At 43.2% G+C, this 14,981-nt stretch overlaps 1 protein-coding gene across 1 annotated transcript in view; it reads right to left on the bottom strand.

The window, feature by feature from the left end:
* GABA-B-R3 (gamma-aminobutyric acid type B receptor subunit 3) overlaps positions 1–14,981 on the bottom strand; it is a 168,808-nt gene that overhangs the window by 54,581 nt on the left and 99,246 nt on the right. Inside the window, exons 4-6 of the mRNA XM_083126074.1 lie at positions 7,884–8,111; positions 6,662–6,722; positions 546–786 (exon numbers count right to left, since the gene is read on the bottom strand). Coding sequence (XP_082982200.1) covers positions 546–786; positions 6,662–6,722; positions 7,884–8,111 — 530 coding nt within the window. The remainder of the gene's footprint in view (positions 1–545; positions 787–6,661; positions 6,723–7,883; positions 8,112–14,981) is intronic.

Here is a 14,981-nt window from a genome sequence, read left to right as displayed (position 1 = left end):
TTGTCCATAGTTAAATTATAACTGTTTTTTCATAGTATCTTATTCTGTTTCTCAAATTAGAACTGTTCGTTACGGATCTGATCAGAAATTCCAGATGAACATGGGAAAAAATGTTGCCAAGTAAAAAGACCTCTTCGCTTCTTGAGAATTATAAGTAATAGATTCCACAGCGCAATTGCGAACTCAGATCAATATACAAATGTAACACTTCAATCAAAGCGACTAGGGCGACACAAAGTGGAATGAGTATTTCTCGCTATGTTTAATTTCTGACGGAAAGTCGGCAAAGCCACAAGTGAGAGAGTTGTGAAGCTTTACCTGTCGATACCCTATACTCCATTTACGATATGACAAAATGCCATGTACCTGTCTGTAATGGTTATCGATGGAAGGTAATCGATTAATTTTATTCCTACAAATCTATTTTGTCTGTTTGGTCAGAACCATTGTAAACGTTCCACCAATGCATTGAGATCCGGTGACCTTGAAGGCCAGTCCGTAGTACTTTTGAACCACCCTATGACTAAATAAATGGCTGCACCTACTTGAGCTTCCTGTAGTAAAGGTTGAAGAGCAGGAAGACGCAGGCCAGGCAGATGCCTATGCAGGCTAAACAGGCAATGCTCATGAAGGCCACCGGGTCGATGGTGACCACGCGCACCTTGAAGATCCTCTTGGCTATGGGCACCTGCCCCCCCTGCCACACGATGGGCGAGCACAGGGGGCACTCGAAGTCCAGGTGCTCTGTGTCCGGGTAGTAAAGGGCTATCTCCTTCACTTGGCCCCCTGCGGCGAAAGAAAGAAACAACATGGTTATAGCACACATCTTCATACTTTGTTACAAAAAAATAGCCTAGCAATTCCTGAAGTCGTATTTCCATCTCTGCTTCCATGATGGCACGTGTCAAGTTTCTTTCCACTGGTCATTGTGCCACATAAATTTTGGTACACATTTACGAAACCAGGTCATATTTATACTTAATAAATTGACTCTAGGAATACAAAAATAGGTGACAGACATTCAAGATGGCGACCAAATATATGTTATGGCTCGACCCTACTTTATCCGAGATTTGATGTTCCATGTCTTTGAACGAAAGCTTAAAGACAAAACTTTAATTTCGAACATTATCAGTCTTTATGTTATCATCCGTTCTGGGGAAATTATGAAGTGATTAACCTTTTACTCATGATGATCTTGTACCATATTGATTTACTAAATCAAAGAGTGAAATTAAAACAAAATCTGACAGTCCAGTTAATGTAAACAAAATCACGTGACTTCTGAGAATTGGTTTGCTTTCTGTGTTAGTTTTGTCTTGAATATACATAGTGTTTCAATAAAAAGGTAACTGGACGTGGTGCGTTTTGAATATTTTCAGTTACATTTTTATTGAAACACTCTGTATTAGTCGTAGTTGTACACCTCGTAATATAAGGTTCCACAACTTCTATATAGCAGCCGCGCTGAGTGGTGTGGCTTTATCATATGCACTATATTCTTACGTGGAAGATTCCTGCACAGCTATTACTGGAACAACCAAACAGATTTCTCAGAAACCACGTATATCTGTTTACACTGACTTCGTTCTCACAGCGGACTACTTAAAGGGAAGTTGGTAACATTATAGTATAGGGCAGACGGATTTCTTCAAATTTACAAGAGAAAGTACTTACGGAAATCATTTTCTGTAGTGTTGTGGAAGTTCGTGAATGTAGTTTTGATCCATTTTAATGCTAATACATGTTGTTTTCTGCGAAAATCTCTGTCCGAGACGGTTTCTGCTGCCGCCATTTGCTTTCTGCACGAGAGCACAATGTTCCGTGTGTTAGATGACGTAAACCCCGTAGTCAGTTTTTCAAATTCGCCGTGGTTTCACTATAACATGACGTGTCGAGTTTTTTTTTTTTAACTATGCTTGCCTAACCTAACTTAACCTAACCTAACCTTACGGAAAATGGTTGTTGGGGCTAACGTGAATGGTTTTTGTGGGGATAACGTCAAAGGTTTTTGTGGGGCTAACGTCAATGGTTTGTGGGGCTAACGTGAATGGTTTGCGAGGTATTAGCATAATTTCAAATCCGGGCACGAAAGTAGGTATCTTCCGGTGAACGAGATTGCAACACTGCATAAATCGACAAAACACTTGCACAACGCGCCCTGAACCAGTACGCTATCGCCCGCCATAATGTGTTACAGAATCGAAATAACAAGTAACAGTACGTACTCCTAAATGTAAGAAATAGACATTATCTTAGTTAGAAATGCATTATTCACCTTAGGAAATGTTCCGCATTCCAAAATAGCACGTTAGCAATGTAAAAAGTGCGAAATATATGATTTATAGGTGTTTCTCCCATACTATAATAGTACCGGGCAGTTTAAGTAGGAAGTCTTAGCTTAATAGGTTCCTTATTAGAATCTCTCCCCCTTCCATTAGCCGTTGGATCTTTAATGTTAATGTGGTTTACAGAGATGGACAGTGGCATTACTAAGAACCCTGTAGTGCGGGGAGGGGGGAACACGATATGTAGGGTAGCATATTTTTAATACTATTTTAATGATTCAATACTACTATTCCCATATGCATGCGTTAAGTTGGCGACTTTCCACCTCATTACCTAAGTTCTCAGGTTCGATTCTCCTGCCTGGATATTTGTGAGTGACCTATTATCAATTTCATTGATCACTTTTCCTTATCGTCATAATTAATCAAAAGTGACAGAAAATTGATTGGGTTTATATTACTTCGCTTTTCTGCTACTTTTGGCTAATCGCGAAAATGAGGATGAGTGGTGATACAATGAAATTGATGACGGGACACTCAAAAACACCCATGCTCAGGCTGGGATTCGAGATAAATATAGAAAAAAATCAAATATATGGTATAGGGGAGTTCCTCAACGGTTAGTTTCGTGGGTACTATTATAGTATAAGGGAAACACCTATAAATCATATATTTCGCACTTTTTGACATTGCTAACGTACTATTTTGGAATGCGGAACATTTCCTAAGGTGAAATAATGCATTTCTAAGATAATGTCTATTTCGTACATTTCCGAGTACTTACTGTTACTTGTTATTTCGATTCTGTAACACATTATGGCGGGCGATAGCGTACTTGTTCAGTGCGCGTTGTGCGAGTGTTTTGTCGATTTATGCAGTGTTGCAACCTCGTTCACCGGAAAATACCTACTTTCGTGCCCGGATTTTAAATTATACTAATATGTCGCAAACCATTGACCTTAGCCTCACAAACCATTGACGCTAGCCCCACAAACCATTGACGTTAGCCCCAAAAACCATTCACGTTAGCCCCAAAAACCATTTTCCGTAAGGTTAGGTTAGGTTAGGTAAGTTAGGTTAGGCAAGCATAGTTAAAAAAAATACTCAACAAGTCATGTTCTAGTGAAAACACGGCGAGGCTGAAACACTGACTATGGGGTTGCGTCATTTTAACACACGGAACATTGTGCTCTCGTGCAGAAAGCAAATGGCGGCAGCAGAAACAGCTTATCGGACAGAGATTTTCGCAGAAAACTACATGTTTTCGCATTAAAATGGATCAAAACTAAAGGGTCTTCCAATAAGGGCGGGTCGATGTTCGCAGCCTGTGGCGGCCATGTTGTTTTGGTGGCGTCTGTTTAATCTGTTGTTTCTTTTTCAGGCATTGATGCCAAATCACCATGGCAAGTTACACGATTGAGCAGCGCGTCCAAATGATAAAACTTTATTATCAAAATGAGTGTTCGTTAGTGCAAACGTTGCACGCGTTGCGCCCATTTTACGGCAGACGCGGTGGCCCTTCAAAGTCGACTCTCCAACGTTTGGTGGCCAAATTCGAGACGACCGGTTCGGTAAACAATCAGCCAACACCCGTACGTCAAAGGAACGCCAGATCGGCTGAGAACATCGCCGCGGTCTGTGCAAGTGTGCAGGAGAACCCGAGGCAGTCAATTCCTCGCCGTCCACAAGAACTCGGCCTTTCGCAGACTTCAACTTGGCGAATTTTGCGTCGGGACTTGGGCCTACACCCGTACAAGATCCAACTCACCCAGGAGCTCAAAGTTAATGACCATAGACAACGCCGTTTGTTCGCTGACTGGGCTTCGGAGCGTTTGGAAGAGGACCCCAATTTTGGCCGAAAAATCATCTTCAGCGACGAGACGCATTTTTGGATGAATGGCTATGTTAATAAGCAAAATTGCTGTATATGGGGCGACGCCAACCCACACGAGGTTCACCAGGTGGCATTGCATCCATAAAAAGTTACTGTTTGGTGCGGATTTTGAGCTGGCGGCATCATTGGTCCGTACTTTTTTGAAAACGACGTTGGTGAGGCCATCACCGTCAACGGCGAGCGCTACAGAACGATGATAACCGATTTCTTTTGGCCCAAATTGAACGATATGGACGTAGACGACATGTGGTTCCAGCAGGACGGCGCTACGTGCCACACAGCGGACGCCACGATGGACATTCTGCATGAACGATTTGAGGTGACGTGAATTGGCCACCAAGATCGTGCGATTTGACCCCGCTAGACTTTTTCTTGTGGGGTTTCCTGAAGTCGCAGGTCTTTGCCAATAAGCCGCAATCGACCGATGCCCTTGAAGTCAACATCATCCAGGCCATCGCTCAAATTCAGCCGGATCTATGAGGCAGAGTCATTGAAAATTGGGCCACTCGGATACGTGCCACCGTGAGAAGCCACGGTGGACATTTGAACGATGTTACATTCCATACATACATGGGCCTTTCAAATAAAAAATAATTTCGTTCATACCTCACACACAGCTTGTTTTATTCCATTTCAACATCGACGCGCCCTTATTGGAAAACCCTTTACATTCACAAACTTCCACAATGCTACATAAAATGATTTCCGTAAGTACTTTCTTTTGTAAATTTGAAGAAATCCGTTTCCCTTATACTATAATGTTACCGTTTCGTGATTTAATCAATAACCTTTCTTCTGGCCATCGCCCAATTTGTAATTTTGAAAAGGAAAAAAAATGAAATGGGAGTTGAAAAGCGACACCTAAGTTTCCATAAAGTAAATAGATATACTTCTCTTCAGCATCCGAGGCTCCTTCTCTGAAACTTAATATGAAACATCATTGTCATTGTGATCAAACAAGTCGTTCGTTAATGAAAGGGTTCCTATTTATTTATCGATTGTCAGACTTTCTGACGTAAGCATAAAATATCTTTGAAAATGATTATAAGTAACTACTGCGTTACATATCGTAGTCTTCCTAGAAATAAGGAAGAGCTGCGAGAGGTAATTATGTCGATTCATTGTGGATGAAATAGGCGGATGTCAGGAGCGTATATTCCAGGCTAGCTAGGCTATCTGCGAAGCCTGAAGCCTAGAAAATAAAATACTTAAGAGAAATCTCTTAAAAACTGTGTGAATTAAGCTTATTTGAAAAAGAAGATAATTGCCATTCTGAAGTTGGCAACCTGAATTCTTAAAAGTTGGCAACCTGAATTCTTAGAAGTTGGCAACCTGAATTCTTAGGAGTTGGAAACCTGAATTCTTAGGAGTTGGAAAGTTGGAAACCTGAATTCTTAGGAGTTGGCAACCTGATTTTTTATAAGTTCTACCTCACTACCGTTGGGATGGCAACGTGGCATCCTTGAAGACGTCAAGAATGTGTCTACTCTTCTCCCTTCCTCCATAGCCTAGAACCAGGTGTCATAGTGAGATACCCCAGGTCTTAGACTCAGCATACGCCACTGGCGGATGTTCATCCTTGGCAAAAGGAACGATCATACGCCTACGAATTTACGTAGTCGAATTATAAAATACCCATTTATTTTCACATTTCCTGGTACAACAGACAGATTCACATGTAGGTGCTAGGTTGGTATGATTTACCTGGGATGTGTCAGGACCTTCTCCTGAATGGATGCTATTCCGTTGCCGCCTGTAATTCAACTCGTTATTCCTTTCCCTTCAAAACTCCTACCATTCCCCTTTGTACGTCAACACCCTTACCACATCTTACATTAGCACCGCTCCGCATTCCAGCTCATGCTGACGCTTACACTTCCTTGTTCCTGCTTCTTTCATAACACACCACAATGTAGTGGTGGAAGAATCATCTTTCCCTTTTCATACCATACAGGATGCAGACTCAGAGACCAGAGTTGTAGCGATAGTACAAAAAAAGCCACTTTGCTGATTTTATAGTATTCATTAGAGCGTAGGTAAGATGTAATCATCTTCGTATCATCATCTTTGCTTCAGTAATGCGATTTTCTTGCATATTGATTGTGTTTCTGGACGTAGAATTCTCAAGGTACTTTTTAAAATGAAACTTACACACAGAAGTCGAAATATATCGAGTCAAGCTTGATGCACAACTTACACAGTTGAACTTGTAATTTTGGGTTCTTTCGAACGATCGTGTTTGATCAAGTAATTAATTGTTGTTGCATCTCGTGGAACAACAGCTGAAGTAAGTACCTTCTTATGCATTTCTGCGTGTCTTGATGAACCAGAAGTACATCATTAGCAGTTGATGCATTTGAATGTGTTATTAGAGTCAACATATTTGTGTCAATTGACAAATTATTCAGTATATTTGAGGGGGTGTCAAAGCTACCAGAAATGGGTATCCATTTAATGATATGAACACAAGCAAACTCACCTTGAACCTGATAGAATGCTGATATGCCTATTCGGTCCGCCCCACTGAATGAGACTGGGCCCTGGAATAAAACAAAAGAAACACACAATTAATCATACAACCCTACGAATCTTATCCTATTTATATGCAAGGGTTGTGGATACAGTAAAATACACAGTGCATCTACTAAGTTTTAGGTCTGTCATCATAAAAAGTATATGCGGAAAAAAAATCACTTTTATTCTTTACCCTTCGACATGCACCTCTTCTAACTGTACACACTAATTGCACGGTCATACAACTTCTGGAAGAGTGTGACGGACAGTCTCGAAATTTGAAATGCACCTTATGGGGGTCAAGCACTATGCCGTTCCAGTGTTTTCCGATGAAGGATTTCGTGATGGACGAGAAGGAATTGAAGACAACCCCTGGAACGGCCGATCTGTCGAGTGTCGGAACGAAAACAATGTCGAGAAACTCGTCAATTGCTGCTTCAGAATCGTCACATTTCGCTAAAAATGCTAGCAGCCGAGATTGAACATCATCACTGGCACAGTAAGACAGATTATATTTAAATAATTCAACGTGTTAGACTGGGCATCCCACAACGCGACAATCGGAAAGTCGGTTTTGACGAACAACGTGCGACAGTGCTTGACCACCCTCCCTATTCGCCAGATTTAACACCTTATGATTACATTTTGTTTCCAAAAGTGCAATCCCACTTCAACGAACGCCTCTTTGACTCGATTCCAGCACCCAGAAAGCCGTGACGAGCACATTAAGCACCATTGCAAAGGACTGGCTATTTCTACAGACACATCCAAAAGTTGTATGACCGTGCAAATCAGTATGTACAGTTAGATGTGCATTTCAAAGGCTAAACAATAAAAGCGGCATTTCTTTCACGCAAATATTTTTATAACGCCAACCTTAAAACTTTGTAGACGCACTATGTATAACAACAATCGCACAACAATTTACTGGTCTCACTTATCGCACAAGACTCTAGCAACTTTCATGTTCAGATTCGGGGCAGAATGCTTTCATTCTTAGATTAGATTTTTTAGGTTTAGTTATCCTAGCACATGTATTATTTATGCTAAGAGAACTAGGCCTAACCTAACAACTTTGGCATTTAGCCTAACAATGAAAGCATTCCGCGGTGACGCCAGAACACGCAGGTTGCTAGAGTATTGTGCGATAAGTGAAAACCCAGAATTTGTCACGTTAGGGGACTTACCGAGACTCCGAGGAACTCCAGGTCGCCCATCTGCCGTAGGAACTCCTGCGCCATGTCGTTGCAGTTGTAGTCGAAGCGTCGCACGCTGTGGCTGGCGTCGCGGCGCCACTTCTTTTCCGCGTTCCTGAGGGCGAGCGCCATCGCCCACACGGCATCGTACGTCTGCGGCGAGTAGCGGCTGATGGGCAGCCCTAGGGCATCCAGCTCTTCTGCGAACATTGCGTTCGTCTGAGGGAAAAGACAAAGAGACGCTGTAAAACCTTTTCCAATACGCAATAAATAGATAAATTGGTGTTGAGGGAAGGAAGACCACAGATAAATAAACAAAAGAAGGGAAAATGAGACACAGAATTCAATGCGCAATATATAATAATAATAATAATAATAATAATCCGTGGGTCGACAGCCCTGAAGGGAGCCTTGGCCCATCTCCCGACTGCCAGTCTCCTTCCCACAATCCTACCTAGAGGTGTGGAGTTCTTCAACCAGTAATGCTTTTTAGATTTATTTTCTTTTTGTGCGACCCATAGGCTGTACGCACTACATAGTTTTGATTTTTTTCTACAATATTTTGTTACATTTAGTTTTCTTTTAAGCTGTCTCTTACTTTGTCCCATATATACACATTCTTCCCCTCCCTCGACAGTTCTTCTTCCAGTCTTTCTTCCTTCTTCCTCGCCCCACTTCTCTTTTCCTGTATTCTCATCAAAACACGCATACATTTTGCTTTACACACACTTACACTATAAAGATGGATCGGCTGGAGCATGATCACTCATTTGGCTGCCTTCTCTAATAGCTTTCCCCCGCCGTTCTCTTACTTCTCCCAGGTATTTCCCAACTTGGCGTGTCGCTTCTTTTATCTTTATTCTGTCGTCTACCACTTCTTTCACCTCCCTCCCTGTTAAGTTTTTCATCCATTTGTCCCTTAGGTCACGTGTAGGAGGGCAGTTCAGTAGGATATGCTTGTCCGTCTCCTCCCCATCGCACAAAGAACATATCGTTTCCCCTGCTTCGTTTATCTTTCTTAATTGTTTCCATCCCCCTAATCTGAACCATGCCAGCGCGTCTCTTTCATTTTTCCCCCACAACCTGGATATATTTCGCTTTCCCCCATTATCTTACTCTTAGCTGTTCCTTGAGTGAGGTCTTTGTTTGGCAGTCTTATTATTTCTTGTCTGTATATGCAACCAGTAATGGGGTAACGTGGGGTCAGCACTTCGAACCCTCAGCCGTTGTAGGAGATATCCGTGACCGGGTTACACTACTCACTCGTAGCTCCCCAATTTCCTCAGGATGGTGGGTTGCCACCGGTCCTATACACAGACCGAAGACCCAGAGACTGAACCCATGCCGTCGGAGTCCAAAGCACAGTACCTTTTCTGGCAGAGCACTCAAAAGTGAACCTCTCTTCCACATAGTACACCTCGCTAACTGTAATGTTACAGGCCAGCGAGGCTCTTGTATAATCTTCCGTAAGGTTGTGTTGTTCTGTGTTACTTTTATTTCTGCTATTTGAAAAGCGCCGGCTAATTATACTCATCCCTGTATATTTTGAGTTATGATTATTCTTTCTTCCAAGTTAAAACAGGGTTAGCATAAAAAATAGACAGTTTAAACGCTTCATAAATTGAAACTTGTTTGTTACATCAGAAAGCATTTAGTACTGTTGTATAGAGAACGTCTTCAAGTTTACGACCTCCGCTTTTCGTTTGTCTTCGTGACGTCAGATCACGTGAGCACCCTTGAGCAGTATGGCCGCTAGCCAGGTGGAGAAGGCTTTCTGTGTGCTTGAATTTGCAAAAACAAATTCTGTTACTATCGCACAGAGTCGTTTTAGAACACGGTATGGCAAACAACCACCCACAAGGCAGTCCATCTACGATTGGAGCAAGAAATTTGAGGAAACTGGTTGTCTGTGCAAGGGGAAAAGTCCCGGGAGAGGAGAGCTGGACTATCGCATTGATATCTGTCGTGTTACAAGAGGGTCACACATAGAACACTTGTAACTTACCAATGTAAACTTCAGTACGTACTCTTCAAACCATGTAAGTATTTCAGCCATATTATCAAAACTCATTTGTAAAACTTTAAAAGTGTCTATTTCTTTTAGGCTAACTCTATTTTACATTATACATGTTTATTTTTATCATGACAGCTATACTTCTAAAGGAATCGGGAATTGCCAAGATGAGGACACACAGGTCAACATTTTAATTTTATACTTTAAGACCGAGGGACATCGAAATCGCCAGTAACCACAATTGACATTGACGATTTATCCACGTGATTTCAACAATGGGGAGAAAATACACTTTTAAAGAACCTCCTGGAGCAGTGATTCTCAACCTTTTTCAGTCCGGGACCCACCTTGGAAGATATTACACTTCATGGAACTCACAAGCATAGGCGCCGGCAGAATTACTTATAGAGGCGTGCACCCACTTTATAATCATATTTTTTTTTTTAGCATCGAGTACTTTAAGAAGCCCTCTTCTACGATTGCTTAAACAAATTAAACATACTTCATTCTAAATATATAATTTGAAAGACTAATTTGCTCTAGTCTAACTAAACACACATGTTGAAATTGAAAACAAAAGATTGTTTTACTCATCGAACTAATTTGACATTGGGTATGCCTTTTCCGCATAAGCTGGCTGGGGTATGTTGGCTTCAATCGTGATTAACTTAAGTCGTAAGAAAAACTCAATATTCTGACCAAGGCAGAAATTTATTTTATTATAAAACATAAACTAAACGTAACGTTTCAACCTTCTAGCAAGGTCTTCTTCAGACTCTGCACCAAGTACAAATGTAACACGGCACAAAACAGGATCGTATATGCACAAAAGTATTCTTATCCAGACTATTAGAAAGTTGTTCTGGAACATTTTAGCAGAGCGTGAGATAAAGAGTCCAACCACATTCACTTTCAGGTGAAAGTACAAGGGAAAGCCACCTGCTAGAATGTTCCAGAACAACTTTCTAATAGTCTGGAGGGGAGTAATTTTTGTGTATATACAGTATATCGTCCTGTTTTGTACCATGGAAACAAGGCATAATGGTGTTATAATTAAGTCGTAAATCTGAGTGCGCCTCAAATCTATCTCTGTACTTGCTTTTCACTTGAATCAGACATGAAAATCCCTTTTCACACAAATATGAGGTGCGGAACGGCATGGGCAACTTTAATGCCTCATCAGAAAGTTCAGGGTACTCACCTCTTAAAGATATCCAAAACTTTGTTAAGTGTGAATCTAAAAATTTAGTTTTAATGCCAGAATCACAGCTGATAAATAAATTTTCAAGGCCGACTTCGCGACCCACCAAACACACCCTCGGGACCCAGCAGTGGGTCGTGCCCCATAGGTTGAGAAACGATGTCCTAGAGAGAGAATGAGCACACGTTGGCTTGAGCTACAGCAGAACAATGGAGACGAGTCCTCCCGAAGTACTCCGTGTAGTTCATGAAATGAACACCAGGGTCTCTCTCAGATATTCACCCGTTCCTCTCTCCTCCGCTTGAAGCTTGCTTAATTCATGAGATGAACTTTAATTTTTACAGATCCACTCTCTCTTTTAAAGCACTTCTAGGGAGAGATTCGAATTTTTAATCGCAGTACGGAACCTGCAGCTCTAGGAAAGGCGAAAGATAGTTTTAGAGAGTCCTCGTTCCAATGTGGAGTCCAGGCCAACTTTATTTTGTAAATTGAAGAAAACGACGCATGGTGCAATACATCAAAATCACTTGTTGCCATGGTTTTATATGAATGCTTATGGTCCTTGGGGAAATTCTATGGACTATACAAACGAAGAGATTGGTCATTAATGTACCAACTTTTCCCCTTATGTAATGGGGATTGTAGCTGCACACGGATTGAATAATTGGGGGCAGAAGTCTCCTTTGCTTCCCTTTTGGTGCCATGCTTTCTAAAAAAGTAACTTAGCTACAGTTACTGGAACTTCAAAAGTAACCGTAAGTTACGTTTACAGTTAGTTTCTGCAGGAAATAAATACAAGGTGAGTCAAAAGTCAGGTTACATAGGTGATTGGCCAAAACGGTAGATAGAATTAACACCCCAATAATTTTGCTTGTGGGGTACAAATAAAGGCCATCACGTACTCGAGTCTGGACCACCTCAAAGAAAGGCTCATAGGCACCATATTCCCAATCACCCTCACGACAGTAGCAGACGCCTTACGGAGCAGCTGGGAGCGTCGAACTTGTAGCGGTATATTTTGTGCTTTTAAGCTGATTCTCTGCAACATACACAATATACGCAACCATACATTTTTGAATCCTTGTCCCGAGGTTCAAAACTTGCAGTACCTGAAGTTCTGTGGATGCTAGTTTAGGCAATAGACACGTACTTCTTCAAATTACAACTTAACGCCCATTTCCTTTTAGATATATATAGGTTTATTCATATTATATTTACAGAAGTTAATTCTTGACCGTTATTCGCAAAATCTACATTTCGGTGTACCCTGTCCCCCCTTCCCGAAGAGAGTGTGTAGACTCGCGTAGCCACTGGCTCCACGAGTAAAAAAAAATATAACCCTCAGTACCAAAAAAGGTGGCTGAAGGTATGTGCGTTGTGTACCCGGTTTCCCTCATGAAATGAACTATTGGAATAATGTGAAAAGAGCAAGTGTGTGTATTAAAAGAAAGAAAGTTAACATCGCCGCCGTCGGTACACATGATAAGGAAAGAATGCTCGCCCAGCCGCTCCCCTCAGAGAAAGAGATACCTCTTACATTGCTGTACTCCGCCAAACATCTGAGGCCGACTGCAGAAATCAGAAATCAGAAATTTTTAAGTTTTCCCGGCCCCCAAAGGACACGCCGGGGTGAGTGGGGCTCAGCACAGGTCTGCAGCTACGCTCGTCTTGTAAGCGTCCCCCTAAGGTTCGGGGTTCTCTGAGTGAGTTCCCTTCCCCCTCGGGGCCCTCCATAGCATGCTTGTTAGGGAATACCTAAGAAAGCACACCTAGTTGTGTATTTATCAAACGGTGTCTGCCTGGTGTGGCACTTACCGGAAATGTAATTATAGGCGAAAATGAAGGTGAAGATAGAAGAGAGGAAAGATACAAAGAGCTTTTTGCGTAATAGAGGAAAAAAACCTGCCGCATGCATAAATTGGCAGTAAAAACCTCCTAATTTAATTTATTCGCAACATTCGTGTGCGGGTATACTTTTAGATTAATTATTCCAGTAAAAACCTCCCGAAGAAGGGAGGAAAACCTGGGCGTGACAGTGACAGTGGCTTTATTTGGATGGTATTATTTGGTTAGGTGGTGGTTTTTGGGTACCAGATTGTTTACCTCTGCGGGTTTCCCCTGGTAAGGATGGGTTGGGGTAGGTTTTGGTAGTGGAAGTATCCTATTTGAGAGAGATTCTAATTGTTTCAATCTAATTGGGTATGTTAGTGGGGAGCTTTTTCTAACTACTTAACGTTGACTCGCCTGAAACTAAAGTGTTATTAATTAATTGGTTTGGTTAGGTTTGTATGGTATACTTTGGGATGGGTTAATGTAAATATGAGATAGACGTCTTTGTCGGAGTTAGAGGAGTCTGGGTCGGGTCAGTCTGGGTATTCGTACCCCTTCGGTGGACAGTCAGGAGTGACTGGGTGGTCCGCAGAGCTATCCCGACCAAGGCCGGCCTCTCCCGGAGACCAGTTGGGGTCGCCTCCCCTTCCCCCGACACCTCGCCTCAGTAAAACATTGGAGAAAAAGGGGACTTGCGCTCCTACCCGGGGGAACCACATTTCGTGCCCATGTGCTTGCCTATACCCCTTGGACAATTTCCGATGAGGTCAGTAATTATCTTCCAAAATTTGGTCGACGCGGCGCGCACATGGTCCCCGGTGCCCCCCCCCAAAGAAGGCATGTAGGAGAGCGGTGCTGTTAGGGCTCACAGCTGGTTCACGGGCCGGCTGCTTTATTGCACGTGGGGAACCCCCCCAGGCCTCCCAGTGCTCACGACTAACGCCAGCCCGGTCACCGCGTTCCTTCCGACTTCCCCGCTGAATCGGCCCATAGCCGCCCCTTGCTCAGCTTTCCCCGACTCTTCAGCGGGATGCGACCTCGAGGGCCGCGGACAGTATACTTTTTGGGTTTTCAGAGAGATAGCGGATTAGCTTCTGGGAACCCAACTCCAGTGAGCCGCTCCGGCTTACGTCCCCCCAATCACCCGGGGTGCTTCTGAGTCAAGTATAGCTTTGCGCAGGACGACCAGGACTTCCTCGAACGGAGTCCTCTTCTGGAACAGGGGAGCTCCTCAGTTTAAACTTTGGAAAGGTATCAGGTGTTGGTTCGGCTTCCCCTCCCGGCCCCCGGAAGGGCCGACCGAGGCCGATCTCACTCCGCGCGGTCCCCAGTCGGACCAAGCGGCCCTTCTAAGGACCACCAACTCACCCCGTGCAGGCTTGGTATAACACCGCAAGGTATCCACCTGCACGTGTAGGCTTGGTATAACACCGCAAGGTCTCCACCTACACGCCCCTCCTAGCTGCCCAGTCTGGCTAAGCGGCTCGTTGTCTGGGTGTGTCGTCTGCTTCGGTCTCGTATCCTGGGTTGTCTCTGGTCCGTCCTGGATCTCTCCCGACTGCCATCCAGCCCTTGCGATGCTCGCCGAAGACGAATCCACTGCTTACATCCCACGAGCCTGGTGAAGAGGGTTGAGATCGTTCCGCTTTGCCGTGAAGTCTGGTGCTCGTTCGGTCATGTTCCCTAGACAACGATCTTTGTTAAGACAGTTGCCGTGACTATTGCTTTTCCTAAGATGGCGCCGGTCGTTCTAAGAAGAACGCCCGGCGAGACCAGATGCTCTGAGAAGAACACCCAGTCAGACATTTCGTTCCTTCCAAAGATAGGGAGCATGTGCAGACCCGGCACGCGCAGCCACGAGCCCATCAGGTCCCTGAGGCCGACTGCTCCCCTGCCCTTCCTATTTATAGGCCCCGCTAATGACCTAAACCGTTACTGGAAACTTACCGCTCCCCAACGGCCAAGAACCCAAACGTACAGGAATACATAGACACACACAATTTATAACATAAAAAAGGATCCAGTAATGATCGCATCATTACAT

The sequence above is a fragment of the Lepisma saccharinum genome, chromosome 7, assembly GCF_977018435.1.
Source record: "Lepisma saccharinum chromosome 7, izLepSacc3.1, whole genome shotgun sequence".
NCBI classification, from domain to species: Eukaryota; Metazoa; Arthropoda; class Insecta; order Zygentoma; family Lepismatidae; genus Lepisma; species Lepisma saccharinum.
The sequence above is the reverse complement of the archived record's forward strand: the minus strand, read 5'-3'. Positions and strand labels throughout refer to the sequence as shown.